General features: G+C 39.4%; 1 protein-coding gene across 4 annotated transcripts in view; it reads right to left on the reverse strand.

Annotated features, from left to right (window-relative positions):
- LOC122872873 (voltage-dependent T-type calcium channel subunit alpha-1I-like) overlaps positions 1 to 27,227 on the reverse strand; it is a 216,761-nt gene that overhangs the window by 55,176 nt on the left and 134,358 nt on the right. For all 4 annotated transcript variants that reach the window (XM_044188930.1, XM_044188929.1, XM_044188931.1 and 1 more), the window contains exons 11-21: positions 24,833 to 24,984; positions 22,372 to 22,557; positions 20,951 to 21,068; positions 20,342 to 20,497; positions 18,656 to 18,743; positions 17,119 to 17,285; positions 12,500 to 12,570; positions 11,775 to 12,273; positions 10,903 to 11,003; positions 7,848 to 7,971; positions 6,684 to 6,752 (exon numbers count right to left, since the gene is read on the reverse strand). In XM_044188930.1, the coding sequence (XP_044044865.1) occupies positions 6,684 to 6,752; positions 7,848 to 7,971; positions 10,903 to 11,003; positions 11,775 to 12,273; positions 12,500 to 12,570; positions 17,119 to 17,285; positions 18,656 to 18,743; positions 20,342 to 20,497; positions 20,951 to 21,068; positions 22,372 to 22,557; positions 24,833 to 24,984 (1,731 nt within the window). The remainder of the gene's footprint in view (positions 1 to 6,683; positions 6,753 to 7,847; positions 7,972 to 10,902; positions 11,004 to 11,774; positions 12,274 to 12,499; positions 12,571 to 17,118; positions 17,286 to 18,655; positions 18,744 to 20,341; positions 20,498 to 20,950; positions 21,069 to 22,371; positions 22,558 to 24,832; positions 24,985 to 27,227) is intronic.

A 27,227-nucleotide genomic window follows, 5' to 3' on the forward strand; every position in this document is an offset into this window, starting at 1 on the left:
TGAACTCAAAGCTGTCTGGCCACACATGACAAAATATTGAGACGGTGTGTGTTGTTGTCACTGAAACTGCAAAAATTACACCTGCACATATTTCAGTTTTGTCTTAGATTTATAGTTCGTCACCTTCTAGCTATGGCTGGATGGGAGGTCTCGCTCACAAGGCAAGCCCTAGTGGGGACTGAACCAGAAAGGGAGGAGGGGGAGAATATTGTGAAAAGAAAAGGAAGGTATGGGTGAGGTGGGGGAGATCAACAATTTTGTGGAAACAGTGAGACAGCTATCAGCGAGAGGAATGAGAGGCGGAAGTCAGGGGCGGAGGAGAAAGGCAGAAGAGGCTCAAAGAGAAAAATAGAAAGTTTTGAAATCAAAAAGAGTTGGTGAGGTTGGAGGAAAAATTGCAGAGCAGATGTTTTGACATCACTTGACGCCTGCCAGGCACTTTCATGACAATAACAACTTGGTGTGTGCAGAGCATGCAAAGACGTGGCGGGTTTGTCTGCCTTGTTTGGCAGCAAATTCCACCAGAGAGAGATTTGAACGATGGAAAATTCTGGAATAGGTGGGATAAGTGGTGATGGTGTTTGTGCGTTTGGGAATGCGGCACAACCATAAGGATGGCACACTGCTGCAAAATAAGCCACTGAAAATGTATCTTTTCAGCTAGGCAAATATGCTTGAAAGGATGCTCTGAAAACCTTGTAGCATGCTCCCTCATGACATAGAGTTGTCATTGGACTTGTGTCAAATTGTATGAAAACATCCATTGAGACTTCTGAAATCACTCCCACAACATAACCCACTTTTCTGTCGTTGCTCCAAATATTCAGTATGCTGCCACCCCCCAAAAAAGTTACTTATGAAGCTACTTCCAGAGGAATTCTGAAGCTATCTTAGTATTAGTGTATTTAGATGTGTTGTGGAGAAACTGAGTTTTTGGAACATACTCAACATATAGCAGAGAAATGAAGTGTGCTGGTGGAGTGGTTCCTGAAGTTTCTATAGACATTTTGATACAATGGGCACCACTGGATCCAATCCATTGTAACTGATGTGAAACCGAGCTGACTACAGATGTGTCCTAAGAAGCAAACTACAAACTTTTCAGAGCCACGTTTCAAGCCTCACAGTATTTAAAACAGAGATTCTTCTTCAAGGGAATAAGCAAAACTAATTTTAATGGCCTTAAAGGACTATACCTACTCATAATTATCCTATTTTGAAACTGTGCCACCATTGTGACAGAAGCTCTGATTTGAAATATCGTATTAACAGTAGCTAACCTATGCCCTGATCACGTCATATCATTCAGTTAATATTCACGAGCAGACGAGGAGGCGTCAGGCTCCTACTTGTAATTCCAAGTTACTGATATCAGGAATACGATACCTCCCACTTGGTGAGAAGAACTACAGAAGGGTCAATAAACTTTGTTTGTATTTGTTTTCACTTGTTTGCGAATCACCTGAGATATGTAACACAACAAAAGTAGCTAGTTCAGGCTATTTAATCGGTGTGACTAAAAGGCAAGCAATGGGAGTAACCAAATCGGATTAGCAGGACATGTTCCTGTTCTTGCTGTTCTGCATTTACACCTTGTGTAGGCATTCTTACTAGGCTTCAGTCAAAATTTACTCTGTCTTCGCTTTCTAGAAATGCTTGTACAAAACTCTGCTACTGTCTCGTGTGCTGGGAACCCTCAACAACATATCCCACTGAACAAACACCATGACTGTCACCACAGTGACTCAAAGTGAGTGATGGCAGCAGCAGCGGTGGGAGCGTGATAACAGACACTGCCATGCCAAATGTTGTCAGGTCATCCTAACTCTATAGAAATAATGTAGAAATGGGATGAAATGAGGACAGAAGTGGAAGACAGAAGCCAGATAAAGGAAGAGAAGGATGAGGAAAGAAAAAGGCACCTATGAATCAGTAGTCAGTTTGCATAATTCCATACAGCTCTGTTTAGGAACAGAACATTTTTTTCATGTTTTGACAGCTAACATGGTCCAAAACACTCACTGTAAGAAAATGTTTCATCCATCCATGCTGGTGAGATCTGCACAGCAGCGAGTCACTGTCATATCTTATACTATAGGTCTTTTGTCATGTTTTGACAGGCTGGAGAGCGAGTTATTATATGTCTGCCCTGTTATTAATAGCAGCTGGCTAAACTGTAGCCCCTTCGGGACTACTGGAATGTTATGGGGCCTCCATTAAGCAGATCAAATATCGCCATGATAAAACATGATGCATGGGAAATCTATAGCAGGTTGAAGCCAGCGCTATCATCAAAGCCTGCTCTTCTCCTCTCACACTACCAGCTGTCCTTTGGCTGACAGTGCGAGTATGTCACATTAAATTCCAATTTAAATTACATTCAAAATCCATTTGCAACATCACTTAGAAGAAAATATGGCAATTATGGTACTTGTCGCTTCAGTGTTATTTTTGCAATCTGATGTGTAAGATGGGATTTTGTGAGCTCATATTGCTGCACGTTGACTTGAAAATTACCATAATGGATCTTTGAAGGGTGTCTACTGTACTCTTTACAGTTTTCCTACCCATATTTTAACAGTACTTTGTAGCCAGAATGGTTTTTGAGAATCTGACCTCAATGTGAGACAAATATACAGCATATATCTTTTTGTATTTACATTGCCCATTAAATGTGTCATGGTCAAATTTTACAAACATAATTGATTAATAATAAACATATTTATAATAAATAATCTGGAAAGGGAAAGTAAATAAAAATCATCTTTCCTCCTATAGCACACATCAGCTACCCAGTGCAATCACAGAATTTTGTAACACAACACCAATCAGCTCCATTGTAGCTCCATTGTAGTAGTTTAAAAATGTTGTGTCTTGCTCAAAGATACTAAGTTTAGAAGAACAAGTGAAGAACATGAGCCATTCAGTTCTCCTGGTTGGACTTTCTCAGTCAGTAAACTGGGGCAGACTGCTGCTACCAAAAAATGAAGAGTCTTAATGGACGAGTTCTTACCAGCTAACACTAGCTGTGAAGCTTTTGGAATGCACTTTAGTAAATGGAATTCATTGTGCTCATGTCAAGTCTGGACATGTCCAAAAAAAGTTCTCAAAGATCTCAAACTTCATTTTGACTGCATTTCTTTCAGCTTCTGTCACTAAGCTCCTCAGTAAGTGCTATGAAGCCATTTTAAAGAAAAAGAAGCATGCCACTTTGATGGAAACACAGTTTTCTGCTGACAACTCAGCTACAAATATTTGTAGTTTTGTGTCAGCCTCAAGCTAGTTTCTGGTTCATGACCGCCCCAGAGCTGAATGACGAGTGCTGAGGTAAGAAATGGACCAACTAAGAAGGGAAGACATGGAACTGACAGAGTCTTTACTATACTTAGTCTTTATAAGTAGCTACTAAAATGCGTGTATGAAACTCAGTCTGTCAAGCCTGCTTAGATCTTATAACAGTCTAAACAGTTTTAGCAAAAGACACAGAGTGACAGTCAACTCTGGATGTGTACAAGTATATATGTGTGTTTGGATGTGTGTGTGTGAGGGGGGTTGTGTATCCAGATCTACACTCCCCTCCCTGTTTCTAATTAGAGACTGATGTGCAAGGTCAGACTCACTGTGTGCAGGTAACACTGTTTACACTGATCACTACTGCTCATGTACATGACCATGTGTATTTGTGTGTGCGTGTGTGTGTGTGTGTGTGTGTGTGTGTATGCGTGGACAGGAAATGAGAACAAGCCGTCTCTGTGATGGAGTGTGTCTCGGAGAGGAAACTCTGTTTAATTAGCACTCCTCAGAGATGAGACTGACCAGCCTGGAACAACAGATTAAGAGCAACATGCAGGGAGGGAGAGAAGGAGGATGGGAGCAAAGGTGGAAGGAGGGTGAGATACAGTGAGAACAAAATCATGTTGTATTGGTGCTGTATTGACAAAAATATGAGAAAACAGGAAGCACTGCAGGATATCATTACCTCAACTGTCCATGAATGAACCCATTACTGTTTTGTTCAAAGAAAATGTATGACATTTTCTGACATCATTTAAGCACGCTAGAAGATGCATTTATAAAGTGCATAATTACTATTTTCCCTCTTGGAAATGTTCCTAAGCACACAGCTTATATGTGAATGTGTGCAGCTTTTGGTTAACAGATGATATAATGAAAATCATTTGCTATTTATGCAGTTAGAAACTCAGTAAATTATAGGGTATTTATCTGACATTTCCTATGTCAAAAGACCAAGACAATGAATATGTTTAAAAATTATGTGGAAATTGTTACAGGGGGAAAGCAGCTAGAGAGGTGAAGGCATTGCCAAAAATCTTTAGAAAAGCCTGACTGCACCAATGTAACAAAGACGGCAGAAAGATTATAAAGCTAAAATAGTGCTGAATGAGAGTTTGACTTGAGTATTAGAGCATAGGAATAAGTAGACCCGGCTGAAAACTAAAGGGGACAGAGTGTTTGCAGTCAGGGCCCCAAAGCTTTGGAACAGCCTGTCCGAGGAAATCAGGTCGGCTGAGTCAGTGATCTCTTTTAAGTCCCTTCTTAAAACATACTTTTATCGGAGAGCCTTTCCTGATTTTACTTGAGTTTTAGTTTTCTTTAAACTTAGTTTTCTTTTACTTATTTAAAAACCTTTTTCTTTTAAAACAAGATGGTTTTATGACGTGTGTTTTATTTTGCTGCCTTTGTGAAGCACTTTGTAACATGGATTTTGAAAAGTGCTCTATAAATAAAGATTATTATTATTAGAAGTCAATGAGTAAGTCAGTAAGTAAGTAATTAAGTAAGTCAGTGTGCAAGTAAGTAATGAAATAAGCAAGTAAAGTTTATTTTAATACCCTTCCTGAAGAAATGTCATAAATTGATTCAAAATGAAAATATAAAAATGAAAATAAAAATAAAAAAATAAATGAAGGCAAGTACAAATAGTCTCCTCAAATCCTAAGTGCAAAGGGAATGAGATCCAAAGTTTAGAAGCCACAACCTCAAAGGCACAGACTGCTTCAGTTTTAAACCTAGAATGAGGAAAAACTAAAAAGCCCTGATCAGAAAACCTCAGAGGTCTATTGGTGATCTGGCTGTAGTAGTTAATGCAGTCATTAATGTAGGAGGCTACTTGAACATGCAGAGCTCTAAAGAGATTTCTTTATTATGAACGCAGAGATGTCTCCAAACACTGGTTAAAGTTAGTAACTTGTAAAAGATATTACTGTCAAGTAAAATGTAGGTTAATGACTACAAGGTCTCAGGTTGAAATTCTTGGTAAACTTGGAAAATTTAGGTGAGAACACTGTAAAAACTTTGTTCTTTGTTCTTTGTTGTTTATATTATATTATATTATATTATGAGTTTGTACATGCCTGTGTGTGGTGGGGTTTTGACAACACACACACAACTACAGCTGATATAAAACTCATGTGCAATTACAAGTGGCAGATTAGTCCCCTGATTTTGTGATTGACTGATTGTGTTCAATGGCCGGACAAATACTTCATTATTGAGTAACTGCAACAGTCACACCTTTCATTCAACTGTGAGTGGAAGTTGGTGCTACAGTACAGCAATTGATATACTATTTGAGATTAGAAAATGAGCAGCAAGAGAGTGCTGGGACCACATTCGAGTGTGCAAATGAAGCAGGGCACAGATAACAATGGAGCCCGACTGATTAAATCACAAATGGAGGGACAAAAGAGCAGAGAGAATGATAGGCGACAGGTACAGAACTGAATATGAAATTAATCGAATGAGCGGCACAGAAAAGATAAAGCAAATGAAAATGGGAGTGATAAGATCGAAGGAATGGAAGTAAATAAGGATGCAAAGAGGGAGGTGAAGATACAGAAGAGAATAAATAACAAACCGAGCTAGGTTTAACCACGGGTCAGATGCATAAATGTGCACGTGAACTTGGCACCACCACAGCGCTGAGATGCTACACGTGTCTTCATTATCCCTGGTCATAAATAAATCACTATAGGATTTCTACCAATGTGGAAAACGCCTGGAGACACAAGGTCCTTAATAATGGATGATGCCTTGTCTTCTAGAGAGCAGATTAGTGGATTAAAAAGAGTATGTGAATGTGTGTGTGTTTATTGATGGAAAGTCCAGCAGTGGCTAAAGGCCAGCTGAAGAGAGATAGCCTTCTAATTAACTGCATTATCTAGCTGCCCATCGCTAATGGGTCATGTGCGACTGATTAAACAGCAAGTTGCAGAGTTGTCAAGAAAAGAGGAGGATGGGGGGGAGAATAACAGCTGGAGATGAAAAGATAAGATGGAGAAGAGAGATAAAGATACAAACGAAGAAGAGAAGAAAGAAGGAAAAAATGGATGAAAAGATAAAAGGGAGAGAGAAGAGTAAACCAGATAGGAAATGAGGAGAGGGCACGACAGTGAACAGGAGCAAGAAGAGGTGGTTAAGACATAAGAGGATAAAAGAAAAGACAGGGAGAGAGGAGAAAAAATAATATACAGGAGAGAGAGTTATATACCATAGAAGAATGGAGATGAGAGGGAGGGAGCAGATATCGAAGAGGAGAGGGATGATGATGTGATGAGAGGTGAAGAAAAGAGACGGAAGAAAGTAAAGAAAGTGGAAGAGAGCAACAGAAGAAAGGAAGGAAAAGAGGGGTAGCAAAGAGAGGAAAGGGAGGGACATTTTACCTTGACGGTCATCTCCGTAACAAAGATGGCAGTGAAGATGTAGTTGGAAATTGTGAGAAACACCCTTTCCTGTAACAAAAGGAGAGAGGACATAAACTGAGAGAAATGAAAGGGAAAGAGTTTAAAGAAGGAAGGGAAGAGGAAGAAAATAATTTAAAGAGACAGAAAGAAGTGGCAGAAACACAGCTTGGGAAGAAAAAAATGTAAAAGAAAGATTGACTGCACTTGGCTTTACTCTTCAACGCAGGATATGGAAATCACAATCTGTTCTGGTTCTTTGCTGTAGATTACAAAAAAGTTCACTGACTTCATTTGTCAGTGTTTTTGCTATTAAATTAAAATTAGAACTTGTTGCCAAATTAAATGCCAAATTTGAAAGGGTTGCTATGCTTTAATTTGAACGCTTCAGATCACTTGCTTTGAAAAGTGCCTTCCATTCAATGTTTTGGTGCTGCCTGTTTCCAGGAAAGTGGCTTGATGCCAGAAGTGAGAGCTTGGAGCGATGAAGGCAAAGAGGCCTTTTGAAGCAGATCTTATTAATGTAAACAACAGCTTGTTTACAAGAAGTAGAATACATTAAAAAAATGGCCATTATTACAACCAGAATTATCTACTAAGCCTTTTCTCTTATCAAATTTGTACTTGAAAGAGGTAGTTTGACACTGAAATAATATGGTGGAAAATAAGAACCACAGTCAGAACCCAGATTTTGTTCTAAAGTTTCAGAATTTGTCAATTTTGGATACTAAAAAGAAACTTTCCATACGTATATACAACTATTTATACATAAAGTTATGTTTTAGTCTAAAATTATAACATCAATATTTTAAAACACAAATGTACTCTGAGGATTTCCACCTATTATGGCAAGAGCAGTCTCACCTCAGATACGCAGACTGTAAGGATAATACAATGTTTCACGTTTCATCAATTACATCGCTTATGAGTAAACACAGCTTTACATAACTGACTGCTAGTTAGCAAAACACCTCAGAAATGTAGAATACTAATCAGTAAAGTCATTTTAGTGTGTGGTAAAGTAGTCACACAGTATTTCAAAACAGCTCTGTGTCACAACACATGTAGATAGTGACAATGACCAATACAGCCAATAAGCTTAGTAGCTATAAATGATAAGGGATACGGGGGAAACATAGTTCTTACCAGACTGCCTTGCAGTATCTTCGGCCTCTCCAGAGCCACTGTGATGCAGTTGAGAAAGATGAAGGCCAGGACCACGTAGTCAAAGAGCTTATGGGCGATAATGGACTGGCAGAGCAGTCTGAACCTGGCAAGACAAAAAACAAAGGGGTTAGGGTTAAGAGGGAAGATATGAGGAAGATGTAAGATTTGTTCAAGAATTGTCCATAAGGGTCTGCGTTCATGTGTAACTGCATCAAAACAGCTGAAGATTTTTCAATCCTCCTCCAAGAAAACTGTTGACATCTGATATTCTACAGTAATTCATGTGTTGAAAGCCTAGCATGATTAAATGAACCAAGAGCACATGCGAGGAGCACAAACTCCATCATGCCTAACAGAAGTTTTAGAGACTGTAATCCTTTTAGTTTTGTGTCTGGTGATCACCGGCATCTTTAAGGCCCGAGTATGAGAAGATAAACAAACATCTTGTTAGCCATTGTAGTTTCTGTTTACAAGCTGTGGTTAACTTGCAATTAGGCAGTGTGAATAATAATTTCAAATGCAATTTTCTTTTTCATTTTATGGAAAAAACAAAACACCAAAACATTGTTCTGTAAGATGAATGTATATGATTTTTTTGGACTTTTCTCTCTCTCTCTTTTTTTGTTAAATGTTGAATATTTTTGCTTCTCCTGGCCCCTAACAATTATTCAAACAAAATCTGAAAAGGTTTGAGGGGAAAATTAGTCGGAACTGCTCACAATAGAAGTAAATTGATATATTGTTTGCATCCTGTGAGAAGAGCCACTGATGTAGGGACTATCTCTGAATAGACTTCCCAATCCTTACACACCTGCAGTGTTGTTGTCAGATCAGAGCCAGTAAAGGTAGTAAGCAGCTCCTGAGTGAAACCTTCAGCCATCTCATCTCATCTGCCAGCTATAAAGGGAACAGAATATACCTACTGCCGCACCTGCACTTGAGGAAATCAATGTGCTAATCTGACTGCTTTTCCTCCAGACTCTGTCCCTTTATCTATCAATTCAAATCTGGCAACCCTGTCCCCTGATATCGATCTTGACCAGCAGCATCGCTGGCGTAGGCATTTATCCCGCCTGAGACACAGTTTTTGTTGTTGGCTCGTTTCTCCTTTTATTTGTTTGTCTGCTTCCCTCGCTTTAATTCTGCTTAGGCACACTTGTTAGAGCAAACACACATACGCTTACACACACGCTCACGACATATATAGTACACTGAGGCATAAACAAGGCGTAGATGCACATATGCTCACACGCTGCCACATGCACATATGCAAAGTCATCCACAAACACATGCACAAACACGCGACACAACACTACTAGAGATATGGCCTAATGCTAGTACACACACCGCCAACACACACAGCTATTGCTTGACAGATGGCACCTGCCAAGAAGCCAAAACACAGCCCTGGGGCCTGGCTTCCCTTAAGTGGCTATCAGTACGCTGGGAATCGGGTGAGTGAGCGAGTGGATGACTGAGTGATTTTTCTTTCATGTTGCTCTCAGGGGCGTTTCTACCAGCAATGCATTGAAGGCTGGGAGAAAACATAATAACACAGACAAACACGGATGAACACACACACACACACACACACACACACACATACAAAATGCTTTGGAGGAAACACACAGTGATATCACTTTAACAAGCCATTTGTGAAACCAGAAGACAGCAGTTTTCTCTGTGTGAACAGACAAATGGTTTGACTATGCAGCTCCCTGTTCTTCCACATTATCAGGACAGTGCTGGTAACGTTTGCTAACATTTGTTTTCAGGGTTTTTTCCACACTTGGTTTCTGTGCTGAACAAAGAGGCTTGGCAGAAACACTTTGCCAAAGCAAACTTTCACAAGTACTGACACCTCTAGAGAGATGCTTCTCTCTTTCTTTTCTCACTGAAAGGTTAACCTTTGTTGCACATTTTTGGTTCAGATCAATTCTCGCTGACCACTGTCAAGTGGACCAAGGTTTTAAATAAAGGTCAATGGATGTCACTTGGAGAATCACACCAGTCCATGTAGGTTCAGCAGAGTATATGGTGGACTTGTCTGCTCTCTTGAGGACAGAGGGCAACAGCATCTCTATAGCTATTAAAGCCCCCGAAAACTTGGCTTCTCTAGTATTTCTCTATAACACGAAATACTTACGGCTAAATAAGTACTGTTATTTATTTAGATTTTAACACTCAAAAACTTAAGTAATCCGCTTTATCAGGACTGTGTTGGTGTGGTTTGATCAGATTTTAATGACAGTGGTCGCCCACAACTGTCACTAGATTTAGATTAGATCTAAATGTTGCTAAATCTAGATTAGTGAACGGAAGACATCACTTTTTTACAACTGAGATCCGCCCACATCAAACCAGTCAGAAAGAAAAGCACAGAAAAAAAAAGAAACAGAAATCAATAATGTGAAATTTCCAATACTTTGGCAGAAAAATAGTGTATTCATGTAGGATCCCATCACTCACAGTAAGAAGCTGATTAAGAAAATAAGTTTTCAGGGCCTTTAAACGTTTCACATTGGGGTTGTTTCCTGTACTTGGTTAGGTTCAGTTGGTTGTGTTTACTTTCATACATTTAACAAACTGCTACTTAATGTTATAGACATAATGTTCTACCAAAATCTGATCTAATTTTGACCAAAGAAACTTGACTATATACGTAAAGGAGTAATTCACAGCCAACATGATTAAGATAAAGGCACTTTAAAAAGAAAACTGGATTATTTTCATCAGTCAGCATTCCTGCACAAGAAATGGGCTGATGATATTGAGAGAGGTCACGAGTCAAAAGACAAAAGAAATTGACAATTTCATTATGTAAAACTATTCCATGGGTGAATGCATCTTCTGCATATGTGCTCCCAGTGGGAAAAGACTCTCTGACCCTCTCTAACTCTTCAGTTTGACATATTTCCCAAAACCAAAATCTACAACTCCAAGGAAGGCCAAACTCTTTCATTTTCAATGCTAATTTTCAGCAGTTTTGACTGATGTTTATTTGGAGGGTGTACAGCTTAAGTTGTCTACTCACTTGTTTTGAGGGGAAAACAGGTAGACAGACCACTCCTCTCTGCTTTCACACCATTCTGGCTTGTACACCTCCATCATCTTCTGGATACGGAAACACAAACTCTGGAGGAGAGAGGAGGGGAATAGAGATGAGAAGAACGGTGGGGATACGTTGAAAGATAAAATTAGCAAGCAAATCGATAAGCAATCTTTCATCAGTGATACATTTCATCAATTTTGTGTTTAGATGACTGTATTTCAGCGCATTAGAGCATTATTAGCTCTTAGCATTATCATACTTTTTGCTAAAAGTGCCACATGGATCAACACCAACAACTACAGTATGTGCAATATTTATCTTTTTTTCAGATAACTCTCTTTTTTTTTGTCCCTGTTCTATCCATAACATAAATACTTTTAAAATGAATGTGTTCACCTGGATTAAATTTGAAGATTTCTGCCATGCTTGGAAATTTCATAAAGTGACTGCAAAGTCACTGCAGAGGTTAGATAAACCAATGCCAATTGCCTCATTTCTACATCAACTCCCACAATGATTATGATTTGTGTTTTGTTTGGTTTTCAGTATTATCTCGGCATATCTAGGAACCAATAAAGAGTTCCCCATTCATCCACAACTAGCAGGATCCCTGAATGGAGCCCTAAAGCTCCTCTCTCATTTCAACACATAAACAACAACAATAAAAAGATACATGACTGCTATTTCAGCATCTCTCCTAAAACTAGATACTAAAAAAGTATCTAGTTTAGCACCTCGTACCTATAGCATTAACAGAATAAAGTGGCATCGTATCGTCTTAAGAGGTGATGATCATTCATTTGTTTGTTGCTTTTATGGCATTTCTTCTTTATTGAGTAGCTCCGGTGACTCACATAATCTGTCTCTTCATCGAGGTCTGCTCTGTCCTTGCGTGCGTTGACTTGAGGGAAAACCTCAGCTATCAGCTGAGTGCGGGGACCCGGTGTCTTGCCGTTACAGTCCCGGTGGTCCACTCCAAAACCACTACCAGCCCCAGACCCCCCAGTGATGGATCCCCCTGCACCAGACTCACTCCTCCTCCCGGGGTCTGGGTGGAAAGGGGGCAGGCCTGGGGGCTGTCCGCCTGCCCGAAGCAGCTCTGGGAGCTCCAGTGAAAGAGCCCGCCGATCCCTCCTGACAGCAAAGTGTCTGGAGAGGAACAGTGGGGGTGGAGGTGGATGATGTGGGGGTAGAGGATGATGGGAGTGAGGTGGGTGGGAGAGAAGGGACTCCTGCTCTGCGGCATAGGTGTAGGAATGGGGGGAGCGGGTGCCGTGCACACGTAGGCTGCCTCCCACCAGAGGAGCCCCACCAAACCCGTAGCTCCTCCGGCCCAGGCTGTTTGAGCTAGACCTGCAGAGCAGAAAAGTACAATTATGATGTATTTAATATCCAAGAAAAATGTTCATTAAAGACGTAATCAACACTATTCTACATATTAAGAATTTAGTCATGAAACAAATAAGAGCATAAAACAACAGTAAAGGTTTGGTGTTTCCATTAAGGCTTAATGAAAGTATTCAGAATTCATTAAGGCAATAGCTGAAATCAATTGCTGAAAGTAAATCTAATTGTCTACCTGCGGCTCCATGCAGACTGTGGATGGGGAGGGCGCCCCCAGTTGTGGTAGTTGGAACTGCGACCATGACGCTAGAATAGACACACAGAAGTTCATAGTAATTATCAGCAGTTTACACCCATTAAAACCAAATCTATCCAAGCAGCAAAAACCCAAGCAAAGCAGTGGCCAGAGACTGGCCAGAGAACAAAGAATGTACGTATGAACAAGTTACAGCTGGAAAAAATGCACTAATGCTATATCATTCTCTATTAAAACTACAATGTGACATGGTTACTTGTCAGTTGTAATAATTCAATCAAACTGTTCAAACACTAGTGTATGTGCACACAGTAAAGCATCCCATCCCTGTGGACTGACATCTTTACATCCCTCTATGTCACTGTGTTGCAAAGAAACCTGACATTTCCCAGTGAATGTGTGCTGTGAACATGCATGTCAAAGCGCTAAGAAAGAAGGTGTTGCGAAACAGGTACTGTACATATGAATATGTAGTTTTTTTATATGGCTGATTTTACTCTGCATCTTGCTATATGTGCTTTATGTTTATGTTGTCTTCCTTCCTATGTTTTGCTTTAACATAAACCTGACCAAGGACTGGTGATTTCACTAAATTTGGCATATTTACATCATAATGATGTCATTAGCCACAAAGCAAAGAAGTCCAATAGGGCAAGACAGGTTGCAAACTTTGACCCACCATAGCTGCCATAGTTGTGCAAGCACACCTTTCCAGTGCCATGAGAGATTACTACCAGTACTTTGGGCGCACTCAATTTGGGTTTTACCTCCAAATAATGTGGTTTATATGTGGATAATGTGGCTAAAGTGTTTCTTGCGTCATCAGAGTTCATTGTAGCAATATCACCATGTCTCCAGATCTCAGCAATTAACTTGGTGAGTACAAAATTATCATAACCAATAGAATTGATGGCCAAAGTACAAAAGAAAATTGGATTGTCCTTTAGTCGGCATTGTCCTTGATATGTCCTTGAATATGATATATAGGTCGTAGGGTTGCAGTGAATAAACCATGGAAAAAATATTATTACCTGGATCTATTTTTATCATACTTTTCCATGGTGTTAATGTATTTATTGTGCATTTGGGGTGGGATGCATTTCAATGCATGTGTCTCTCTAAATTCAATTTTGTTGTGTGGCTCACTCTTAGAAATAACTGCTTGTCCTTAAACTCATCAAAAATGAATTCTTCTTAACTTGTTAGCCAGAAATGCTCTTAAGCAAGCATCTCCCACCTGCTCCAGTGGAGCTGCTTAGTGGCTGCCAGTAAAAGAGTGGATGTACTGGGCAGGACCATGTGAATATGTAGCTACTGTATAGGGATAAGTGGAAAAGAGCACGTAAAGTACAGTAAGTAAATGACAACAAATGACATATAAACTTGGCTTTTCAAATCAGATTGCAGTGCACTCAGCAGGCTGTCATCAGGTTTAATATGCAAACCCCTGAGTGCCAGTTCCAATTAGAGGAAAATAACCAGTTCTGTTTGTTTCCGCATGTCGAAGCATCTCACCATGATAGACCTAATTATATGTTTTATCCTTGGGAACGTACATGTCACCGGTCAAAGCCTGAGCCAATATACCAGAGAATCTATGCATCTGTCTCTATAGAAACTGTAGTGAAGCATGCAAGCTTGCTGTTAAATAACACCTCGGTCTACACAGAACTGCACTGCGGATCACTCAAGAGGAACATTGAGTGTGTGTTCGTGTGTGTGTGTTTAGATATTACTGTCAAGACAATTCAATCCACACTATATGGCATTAACCACAGACAACAGCTGGTACTAATGTACTGTATATTATGTAGTCAGGCTATTTCTTTGCTACTGAACATACTGTACTGTAACTACAGCAACTTGCTCTTATATAAAATGTAACTGAATGTCATTGGCTATGTTAAAACAAATGATCATTACATCAAATAAACAAACAGTTTATTTCCTAATATACTGTGTACCTCTGCACCAATGTGTTACAGAGCATGCAACTTTTTTCCACTCAGTGAATACAGCTTATTGTGTTATACTTTCGATTGATTTCTGTCAAGGTACAATTTTGCTGACACTGAATTGAGACTAACTACTGTACTGAAAACAAATTCCACCGATCCAGGTTGCATGGTCATTAAAGATAAGTGAAGTGACTGAAGGGAACATGTTGCCATCCAGAACCCGTTCTCTATTTTATTCCTTGGACCAATAAACCGTTTCACTTTCACGTCTGTTGAGCTTGAAAAAAATTTATATATATATATATATATATATATATATATATATATATATATATATTGCATACATTAGGTCACACAATATACTGTATATTTATACAAAAAAAGTCAAAATGCATATAATGTAATTGCCAGTGTTGCAGTCTATTGTATTAGCATGGTTACAAATACCCCCAACAAAGCAGCACACCCATTAGAGTGATGAGTGAAATTTTGATTGTGCTGCTACACAACAGAGCGATGCATCGTTCACCCTGACTTTCATCTGAGTCCAATCAACAGTGTCTGATATACTGTATAAAGACAATGAAAGAAACTACTCTACAAACAGATGGAACTGATTCATAGCTCCAAGTGTGATTTCATCAAAGAGTACCAAACACTATCAGAGCTGCTGATAAAACTGTAACAAAACTTCAGTAAAAGTTATATAACTCTTCATAAGCAACTTATGCTTATTATTTCTGTACTTTTGCTCCAAGTGACGCAAGTGGTGCCTTCTGATATCCATTAACTTGGAGTGCTCTGAGAGAAGAGGAGGAGACTTCACAGTGAAGTGGATCTTCCACAGCCACTGTGTTTAACATTTTAACCTCTGAAGTAAGAGCATTGCTAAACTACAGCTTATCATCTCTCTAGTTTTCACTCCCGTCTATCTTCCTGTGACTACATCACCCTTCCTGTCTCTGACCATCACAATCTCTCTGTTCTGTTTTTCCCTCTCTACTTCTCCATGTCGTACTTTTCCTCTCTACTTCTCTCAGTTTCTCTGTGATTAAATAGAAGAGGGGAACAGTCAATTAATGCAAGTTGCCATGGCAACTGGATGCTGAGCCAAACCTTGTGGAGCTATTTCACTTTCTCTCTCCTGAGGTTTTGGTTCAATATGCACAACACTGGGGCATTTCTACGTGTTTGTGTGTTTTAGAATCTACAGTATATGCACATATACGACGCGTCTCCATTTCCTCCCACTGTACAAAAATGAACCCAAAATATCCCAGATACGGGAGCTGCCATCCTGCACTGGTGATGTCATTTGGAGCCAGAGTCTGCACAGTAGTGATCAGGGTTGGAGCCGTGGTATCGAGGTCCCGCCCGTATACCCGGCTGACTCAATCGCGAGCCGGCCTCAGCTGCCAATCATGACGTGAAACCCCCTTTTTATAGCATCAAATAACTAATTAAAACCACACTTATCAACAAAATGAACACTTAAACACACATCAGCATGATAAGAACATTGGGAATATTTTATTTGACGTGTACTTTGATTTTTTTGTTGGCCCATGTCCCATCTGCTAACATGGATGGGGCAGGGTTTATGACCTATACTGTAGCCAGCCACCAGGGGGTGATTGAGATGTTTTGGCTTCACTTTTGGGGAGCTGTCATGTCGTCCATCTTTAAATACAGTCAATGGAAATGACTCTCCTGTTAGCCTTTAACTTGAATGCTAATTTCATGTGTGGGGACAAAGCGGTTTCTACTGGGTTGGTAAAATTTGCTTAATTTTCTCTTGTGCTAATCTGCCATGTTTGTTATTGTATTTGTGAAGTAAAAGCTTTGCCTACTGAATTTGGTCATGGCAGAGGTTCCATATTAATACTAATACTTGCTGATAAAACTCAAGAATTTTCTTTTGATGCATGTTTTGTTTTTCTACTTCATTACATGCATTTTTTGACATATATTTCTCTATGCTAGTAGAAGTATGAGTAGTAGTATATTCTATTAAGGACGTTTTGAATGTGTTTTTATCACAAAGTTTAAGTTTTGCCATGCTAAACCCATGGTGAAAGTGGAGCATTTGATTGAAGCTAATATTGATTTTCCAAAGCATACTGTAGCTTTTTAGATTGATCAATGTGTGACAGCAACTAGTATAGAATTATCAGCAGCAAGATAGGTAATCCATGATTGCTCTATTTAGTCATTTTTATCATATCATTAGCCATAACAGCCAACCATAACAGCAAACTTTTAAAAACGACAATGCCACCAAATTCAGATAATTGATTTGACAAAATTTGTGTTTGCTTTTGTTTGTCTTGTCTGGGTTTGATTTTACAGCAAACACACATACTGAATCTAATGCAATCATGCTTTCATCTGAGTATAAAATACAATTAAACTAAAAGTTACTATGAAGGATTACCCCTCTCATGCCAGTTTAAAGTTTTTACAAATGGATTTTCACACTAATGGCTGAAAATGGCTGGAAAATGGTTGGCAGTGATGCAAAGCATACATACTGTATCATTTGTAGTGAAAAGGCTGACATCAGTATGGTCCTTTCACTTAATGTTGACTGACATGTTTACAAATGCGCATGTGTCAATGGATAAGAGTATGACTGCGTACTAGAGAGAGGGAGCGTCTCTCAAGGCTGCTCTTGCCCAGGCTCATCACACTGCTCTTTCTGGACTCGATGGTGAAGCTCCGCCTCTCTGAAGAGTAGGATCTCCTAGGCCCCGAGAGAGCACCCAGCTCCAGGTGGCCATTGGGTGTCAGCGTGCAGATCCTTGGGTCTAGAGGTAGTTGAACAGAGAGAGCCATTAAAAGAGTCTTTTTGTTGTTTCTTGTGCCATCCATTCACTGTATGTTGCCAACTCCCCTACGACCCATTTGGTGTCTATCGAAGGAATAATGTATTCTCACATATTTTCACACTGTTCACGGCATCGTCAGTTTACAATTTTAGTTCATTCCTGAAGTTATCCTGTGATAAGATCGCAACTGTTCTTTGCTCAACCACTTTCTGTTAATCTGTCTTGTCTATCTCTATTTCACCTACTGATTTCCTACATTTTCCAGAATGATAGCTGTTTCTGAGACACCAAATTCTGATTTGGTTATCACTTAATTGTAATTAATATCTCAAAAAATAAAATTCCTTGAAGTGGTTGGGATGATAATGCCAACATTTACCCAGTAGTTGATACTTCTAAATTGGAAATACACAGGAAAAAAAACTATTGTCCTTGTTTCACTTCTTAAACTTAAAAGCAGACACTAAGAGAGAGGCAGAGAATGAAAACTCTAAACACTACCAACGCATCAAAAGGAAAAGCCAAACAACCTAAGGTAATTCCTCTGTGCTGTATAAGTGGCGAGACAGTAAAACACCTTTTATTTCCATCTATGAAGGAACAGGGTTTCATCTTTTGCTTACACTTCACTGTAGAGATCACGTCTCCTCTGCAGCAGTAGCCCGTTCATACTGTATAGAAGTGATTTCCCCAGTCTCTGAACTCATGCTTAATCGTCTCTGAACTGCGTTGTTTACTGGGTCTGTTGAGGAAGGCTGTATGGCTGGAACAGGTTCATTGTGAGCTCTAGATAAAGATAGAGCTCATTCATATTTCAAGACTGCTGGCTATTCTCTGAGTTTTTGCAAGTTTGTAAGCCTTTGGCACATAGTTCTGTCTTACTTTTAGTTATTGGGTTGAGCATTTAGCTTCTTGAATAAGCCTCACTGGAAAACAAAGATTACTGGCTTAAATATGAGATGCAAGCAGATTGTTGAATGAATGGGAACACCTGTGATTTGTATTGTGGTATTAGTGATGAATCAAATTTGAGACACAATTTAAAAAATAACTGCTTTCTAACTAATTGTCAGTGCCCTAAACAAATTATACTTTTGCAAACTGTACTTTTAACTGCACTTAATAACTTACACATTTGGTTGTTAAAATACACTGAAAAATGAAAAACAGATACTGATTTCCATGATACTGACATATTCGTATTTCATTTTGGGAAAGCTGTGTTAGCTATATTAAGTCACAAACTACAGATGGGTCAGTTTTTTTAAATTAACTCAAGCCAGTGACAGATAAAACTCAAATAAAAACTGTAATTATAAGGGTGAGAGGGAAACATGCCATCAGCTCACCAGACAACTTTATGGAGTCGTGTTTCTCGCTCTCATCAAAGTTGGAAGAGGAGCGATCATCATCCGAGTAAGAACGATTGGCATCCCCCTGGAGACAAAATGGGGTGGGAGAGAGACAGAGAAGCGAAAGAGCAAAAAAACATTGGGAATTCCATAAGAGATATTAAGACATAGCGTGGATGAGCGGAAGAAGGTGAGAGAGCCAGAGGTGGAACGACCAACAGTGAGAAAAGGCGAGAGGGAGAATGAAAGGCAGAGAGACAGAGTGAAAGACTGATGGCTCTGTTTTGTTTTGGCTTTTCAAAAAGATCAATCAAAAGCCTTGTGTCAGTTTCCCCTCCAACTCACACATCATCACTACACGCCATGATTATGGTAATGCTTTGATCCGTGTATGAAAACTCAACTGGATTACTCAACTGCACTACAATTTTCCAATGATACATCTGTGAGTTTGACAGTTGATGGCAGATTGACAGTATCATTTTCCATTGTTTTCCACTGAGATGGATGGCTTCAGAAATTACACTGGCTGTGTTCGGAATCACATACTAAGGTACTATTAATACTAAGTATGGCGTCAAATTGAGTATGTAGTGCGTTCCAACTGCATAGTATACTACTACTATACTACAAGATTAGCGTGAGTTTACTGCACATACTCAACCTCCCCAAAATGCATAGTGTCTCTTCAGACTATTCAATGGCAGACTGCGAGGCACATGGTTCCAGCACCACACTGTAGTTTGTTTGTTTTTTTTACAATTTTCGTATGCTATTTCATCACTAAATTCACTTCTGAGAATTTGCGTGTATATTCGAAATCAACTGTGTAGATTTCGAATATTGAGAAGCTGAGATGAGTTGAGAAGCTCCACAAGCGCCTGCGGGGGTAGCTAGGCAGCCAGCTGGCCTGTCACGCTCGCAGACCCCTCTTGCCCCACAGTCACACAGACCACTACAGCCAATGCAACAGACGACTTCAGCAACATTTCTATCTACTGTACTAAGACTGTTCCCTCCTCCTCCTCACTCTTCTCACTTGCAGTTGCCTCCTCAGCTCAGCAGCCTCCTCTTGTGCTTCTCTGTAAAGTATACTGATGGTAGCTGCTAACATTGCCCGGTCCATCTTTGATCTTAATAGTTATTTTACCTTAATTCTTTATTCTTCTTTAAATTAAACGAGAACCACAAACAATAGCCTTTACCCCCCTTTTTTTTCTTTAATTTGCCTTAAGATAATACTGGAAAATATTACATTGAGTGGAACAGGTAATGTTGATTTACATTTGAGATAAAGAATTTTCATTCAACGGTAGCTCGGACCAGTAATGTTGTCATCGATACAGTCGTGTGATGCAGAGAAGATGTATTGCTTGAGTATACTTCAGTGTGAACAGTCTGCTGGTGATGGCATACTTAGTCGATCATTTAGTAGGCAGTATGCATACATACTGATTGAGTAGTACTGTAATACTGATGTAGTAGGCAGTAAGTTAGTATGCGATTTTGAACACAGCCATTGTTGTGTTTAATATTCTTAAAAGGATAGTAATGGATAACATCAACAAACCTGGCCTGGGCACCTCAAACATCAACAACTAAATTAAAATGCGGACATCAATTTATTATGGAAACAAGCTTACATCCTGCAGTTTGAAGCAATGTGGCAATGAGTTCCCCTACCTCTGCCTGAAAGCCTTCAACCAAGATGGCCACCAGCAGGTTGAAGAGGACGTAGTTTCCAAAGGTCATGAGGGCCACGAAGTAAAGAGCGGCAAGTGGTGAAGTGGCTGCCATACCGTTATACAAAACCACGTTCCAGTCCTCCTGAGTCAGAATCTGAGAGAATTACATAGATAAACACACATACAGGGTGTTAATAGTACACAAGTAAACCACTTAAACAATGTATTAATTAAATATTGATACAAATGCAACATGCATACAAGATACAAGTGTAACACAGAGTTCTAGTATGCTTCAAAGAAATTTTTTGCACATAACTTATTACAGATTGATTGGTGTACTAGCATCATATGTGTCTGAGAATATGAATCAGTGTGGAAAAAATGATTTAAAACCAATATGCTAAAGTTTATATCATTAGAGTTTTCGGTGATTCACAGGTAAAAGTGTCTTTAAAAATGTGTGCAGAAATGTATTGAACCTTAAGAAATATGTGCAAGTCATCTGCATATATAAATAAATGTAGGTTGAAAGTGGAGCAGATATAAAGAGATGGTGCTACTGTGTTTGTGTACATGCTTATCCAAACAGTGATATGTTGATTACCTGGAAAACAGTGACAATGGCCCACAGCAGAGAGTCAAAGTTCTTCCTGTCTGGTACTGTGTCACCGGTCTCAGTCTTGAGACTGAACTTACAGCCAAAAATGTGCATCCCCAGGATACTGCAACACAACAGCAGAGCCTCTGATGATGTTAACATACCTTACACACTGAAAATGTATCATCTGCTGTACCTGATGACTGATAATTAAATGTGGATTTTTGTAGATTTTTTGAGGCATGAGGAATATGAGGCCTACTTTTTAGTGTCATCCACAGAAAGGCTTTGGATGATCAAGGCTTTTTTTGTCTCAACTGCTTTTGATTTTAAAACTGATGCCTTTTATATGCAGCTCTGTGTGTTATCAGTTGTTTTTGTACCCTGGCTACAACTAAACACTTTCTTGCTGGGATAATGAAGATAAATGTAAATGTTTCAATGTGACTGAACCCTAAAGCCTGGTTACATAAGATGTCATCTACTTCAATGCCCTTGTTGTCACTGTAAAGTACCACACTAAGCATTTAAAAGTAAGCACGTGAGAACAGCATTGTCATGGACAATGTTAAAAGTTGTGTTATCAACCTGACAATTAACATGGAGTTAAATTGACAAACCAAACATGACAAGAACAAATGTTAATGGTGCAACATAGCTAGGATGTGACATTTTAAGAGCACACCTTACATTTACACACACCACCTTAAAAGAGACACCAGCAACACATAATTCAACCCTGTCATAATAGTAGCTAAGTAAAATATCAAAATAAATGCTTCTACATGCAACTTGACCCTGTATGTATATTTATGTGTCTGAACACACACAAATACAGTTTTATTGAGAGTGTATTGTGATTAACTCAGGGTCATTCTTCTCACATCACCAAAATTACAAGAACTGGCTCGAGTGGAAAGTGAAGCTGAGAGGGAGGGAAACAAAGACAGTGAGGACATTGATCGTCCACTGAAAGACCTTTTAGACCTTCGGAGTGCTGTTGTGTCAGTGCTTGAGCATCTACAAATGTCTGCTTGTTATGTTGCTCCAATTCTTTAAGTGTCTGCTTGTTAAATTCTAACCAGATCTTCAAGTGTCTGCTCGTTATTTTGCACCCAGGGTTAATAGCTGCTGCGGAACACTGTGACCTTCTGCGCTTCAATGGCGCATAGGTGCACAAGACTTGAAAAAAGACAGAAGCCGGCACATACAGACACACATAAAAGCAGAGGATGAAATGATGATCTCATCTCCCCGAAAAAAACTAAAAAACACGTTTAAACGAAAAGGGCATCCATGCCTTGGTACAGTTGTCAGGTGATGAGCAGCAGGACACACATGGACAGATTATCTTCTAAGATCTGCATTAGAACGAGATACAGACAGACAAAGACATCCCTATACCGCACATATATGTATAACCTTACCTGAAGATGAAGATGAAGAGCATGAGCAGCATGCAGAAGGTGGCCACATTGTCCATGGTCTTCATGAGGACCACCAGCTGTCTCCTCAAAGCTGGCATGAACCTTACCAGCTTCAGCACCCTCAGCAGTCTGAAGGTCCTCAGCACAGACAAACCGCCGTCAGACTGGCCGACAATCTCACATACACTGAAAAGAGAAACACAGACCACATAGACAACCAAGCAATGTAAAAGAAATAATGCAAAATTATGACAATTTAAAGCATTAATCTGCAACATTTACATAAAAATACATACGTACAAATGCCTGGTTTACTCCACCACCAAGTGATACAACACCATAGAGATTCAACAAAGGTCCAGTGTGGAAAGAGGTTTTAAATTTTCTTCTAAATGCCAGGTCTCATGATTCCCAACCCTACTGCCAGACAAGAACATCTATTCTGCAGAAACCTGGATTACATATACAGACAACATTTTTTTTTAAATAAATAAAATATGGTTAAAGTTTGGCAGCTAAAATACTTGATTATGGTTAGGAAACATTTTGGTTATGGTGAACGTTAATTCAATGTCTGTGATGGGACACAAACTCTCCTGCATAAAAATCAGCTAAATACCCACCCACCATCCTGACCTCCACACCCACTACTTCATGCATTAGCACTAAATGTTGGCACTGGATGTAAGGTTGTAAGGTTTGTCAAAAAGTAATGTAATTCCTGTCCACAGGAAGTGAGTTTTACATTTTGTTGACAGCAGCTAGTTACGACGGTGTAGTCCCTCATTCGTCCAGGAGTGTTCTATCGTAGAAAAGGTTTCAGTCGTAGTCATCTGGACACTGTTTTCAGAATCAAGACGTTTCGGCTCCCATCCAGAAGTCATTCTCAATTGAGAATGACTTCCGGATGGGAGCCGAAACGTCTCAATTGAGAATGACTTCCGGATGGGAGCCGAAACGTCTTGATTCTGAAAACAGTGTCCAGATGACTACGACTGAAACCTTTTCTACAGCAGCTAGTTACAGAAATGAATGTTCAAACTACAGAAAAAGAAGAGGGCAGCCTGAGCAGAGTGCCTCCAACTCAAAGAGCATTTTCAAACTTCTCTGACTTCAAATTAAACTTGAAGAAAGTCCCAGGATCCAATCCAAGGAAAAAAATATATATTCCAGTAGTGGCTCTACTGGTTGACTAACTTGTAGTGTGTGGTTTTAGAGTAGCTTACATAATAATGGTGCCTGATGAAATTAAAGTCATATTATTGGTTCCTCTGCAATTAATGCCTAAGTAACCAACAATAAAGATGATGATCACTCCGATCATCAAACTCTCACTGTTGAATGTGAAGTGCTGATTTTTTTTTTTGGTGTTAATGCCCTTTTATGCATTCAGTGTAAAGTGGAATTATCACTGCTTAATTCATATTTAAAGCTCATAAGACGTTTTTTTTTAGCAACAACTTTTTTTTTTTTTTTTTAGCAACAACTTAAGAAAACATTGCCAAACTGATATGAGCTGAATTCTTCACAAATTATTGGGCAACATAAGGAATGGTTTATCTTATCTAGTAGTAATTAATGTGTCCCTTAAGAGGTTACTTAAGTTTTGGACATTATAAATCAAGCTCTAGCTTAAATACTTAATGAATTTCTTCATAGCTCTTTGCTGATGCCTAACAACCACAGACGTTTTATCTTCCTCTGAGCTCTGGTAGGTATTTATCATGAGCAGAGAACCATTCCCTAGTGGAAAATCTGGCTTTAAAGCAATTTGTCTGATAATGGAGGTGCCTATCAAGGGCTCCACTCAGCACATCAAAATAGCATCAAAATAGCATCGGCTCTGCATTGGCAAAGATTGAATAGGAGCACTTTTACAGTGCAGCTCTGTATGAATAACTGAGGACATTCAGATAGATGAAGAGAGGGAAATTGGTAGTGGATCGAGAGATAAGAAGACAGATGTAGATATGTTCAATCAACATGTATCTTCTGTGACAGGCTACCCATTTGATGGGTACATACATTTGATCTTGTTCGGTTTTAGCTGCTTTGATGTGTATTTGATCTCAGGGTTATAATGGGGATCACAGACAAATGCGCTCAGCCAGATGAATTGGAAAAAACGCTAGCAGATCAAAGGCACAGTCACTCACCTGAAGCTCCAGGAACACAAAACAAAAGACAAAACCTGTTTTCTGCTGTTTGACGCTTTGGCATCCAAATACATACAGGTGGTACATTTCAACCAACATAGAACACAGATGACAATTTGACAAAGCATGACATGAATATTTTAACTGCAAGATCTCTTTCCAGAACAGACTGGCAAACCAAAAAAAAACATGCTACCTGAATTACATAAGTCAATATTTTCAGAAACATAATATTTTTGTCCTCCAAAAGCCGCTTCTTTCTGCCAAAATACTGCATATTCAGGATATCTATATTGTGTAACTACCTTATGATGACAATGACTCCATCAAAGACATTGTAGGGGTTTCTCAGGTAGCTGAAGGAGCCAAATGCAGTGATTTTGAGGATCATCTCCAAGGAAAACATGCTGGTGAAGACGATGTTGCAGATCTCCAGAACATTAGTGAGCTCCTCTGGCTGGCAGAGCATAGTGACAAATAAAAAGAGGAGGAAGAGATAGACGATAGGAATACAATACAGGAGAGATGAAAGAGAAGGAAATGAAGGGAAAGAAGAGAGAGCAAGTTAAAGCAGTAAAATACAAAAATGCACCAGAGGTATAGCCTACCACATTGCAGCCCCTTGTAGCTGTAAGCTCGTTACACACCAAAAACAAAATTATTGGATGGATGAAAAATCATCACTTGTAGTGGCCATTTAAGGGAATTTTCAATTAAGCTTGTCTGGGTCAGCTCTACATTGTAAGACTTGGCTCAGCTTTCATCTGTCTAAGTTTTGGAAGGAATCCTCAGCTGTGCTTTTAGCTGAATTATAGCATGCCATGTCAACTTGCTAGTTATTATGTCAACATGCTAACATGTTGAATGATTCTTGCTATAGGCTAATTAGTACAGTATGTTGTTGCATGCACAGAGTTAGTAGGCCTATGTTAACTTGCTAACATTTTGCATTGTAACAATCACATTTTCGTGTGTTAGCATGGTTATATTTGGCTAACATTTGTACAGTTAGCATGCTGACAGGGATTTGGTCATTCGTTTTTGATGAAGTAAAGCATTGGACAATTGAAAAGTTTGGCGCTAGGTTAAAAGTGTTGGACCATCAGACACACACCAGCAAACTGATCAACTGGTAGGTAGGTTACCAGTTGATCAGTTTGCTGTACAGCTGTGCTTTTAAGCACTATCATAGCTAAAGGTTAGGAATTAAGTTAGATTATAAAAATGGGACACAAAAGTGAGCAGAAGTTGACAGAAGAAACAGAATTGAAAGCAAGTGAGAGAAAGGGTAGTCAGGAGTGATGGATAATAGGAGAGGAAATGAGAAGCAGTAGGCTACAACAAAACAGAGGGGAAATAAAGTGTGTATAAAATAGAGTGTGGACATTATCTGCAGGAACATCATGGTCCCTTTGGTCATACATCCACAAATAACAAGCAGTCCCAGTCAATCAATAGCCTACTTGGAGGAAAAAAGTTTTTCAAATAGCATCTGCTCTGCATGTCCTCATCCCTACTGTCCGCTCCTTTCCAACACAGCAGCAGGTAGCAGGTAAACAAAACATGACACATTTTGTCATCAATTATGGATGTTGCACATGCTGCCATTAAAAAGGTCCCAACATTTTACTCCTTCCACCTTGGAGACAAACTGAAAGACTCAATTTTTGCTTCCCAAGAATGATCTGGGGAGCTATGGTATTATACTGCGCATTCATTAAGTTATGGAAATTACACCAGAAAAGCAATTGTTCATTTACTGTGTGAGTGATAAAATTAGCAATTGAAAACACTGCCAGTATTTAAATAAGTCCACTCAGTCTTGTTATCATTGAACATTGGCAGTAAGAGTTGGATGTATTTATTTTTTGCCTTTCATTGTATACCTTTACAATATATTTCAGTTTCTTTTACTTGCCGTCAGTCTCACGTTGTTAATGTGCATCAGTGTCTGTCTTTTCAGCTGTCTCTGGCACTGTTTGCGTTCCTTTCTGTCTGGCTTTGCTCAGTAAAAGCAAGAACACACACACACACATGCACACAAAGAGCTACAAGTGGCACAATCATGATTTCCAGCACATCACCATTCCACAGAGCTCCTCTGTAACTTCAGCAATGACGCTTCTGACATTTCACCACCCCACAATCAATGAGCACTGTGTATTTTGCATTTACATGTCTGTCTGTGTGCATGTCTGCATCTGTTTGTACTGCTGTATGTCTATGTGTGTTTGTGTGTGTGTGTGTGTGTGTGTTTGTCAGTACTAATGAGTGTTTAGCAGTGTGAAAACACGGGCTAATGATGCATGCCCACCAGTGTCTGCAACGATGTGACGGCTGACCGCTGTTTGCAGACCAGCCAAATGGAGTCGGCAGCCCCTGGAGAGCCATTACTGCAATCTCATTACTGCAGACCTGGGAACAGATCTAAAGACTTCTGTTTTCCGGTCGGCTGATATATGGAATAAAATGAGAAGAGCGGGTCTTTGATATCACACCAAGGACTCAAAGTTGATTTAGGAAAGTGTGAAACAGTACATACTTGTAAAGTGAACTAAAAAAACAACCTCAGTGGCCTGATATGAAACAAAACCTAAAAATAAAGTTAATGTTAAATTCTAAAAGGGTAATATTAGTGAACAAAAATTGCAATGTGTATGGTTACAGCATCTGGAAAAGCAATGTTGCCCCAAAAACCTG

Source organism: Siniperca chuatsi, linkage group LG3, assembly GCF_020085105.1.
Source record: "Siniperca chuatsi isolate FFG_IHB_CAS linkage group LG3, ASM2008510v1, whole genome shotgun sequence".
Lineage (NCBI taxonomy): Eukaryota > Metazoa > Chordata > Actinopteri > Centrarchiformes > Sinipercidae > Siniperca > Siniperca chuatsi.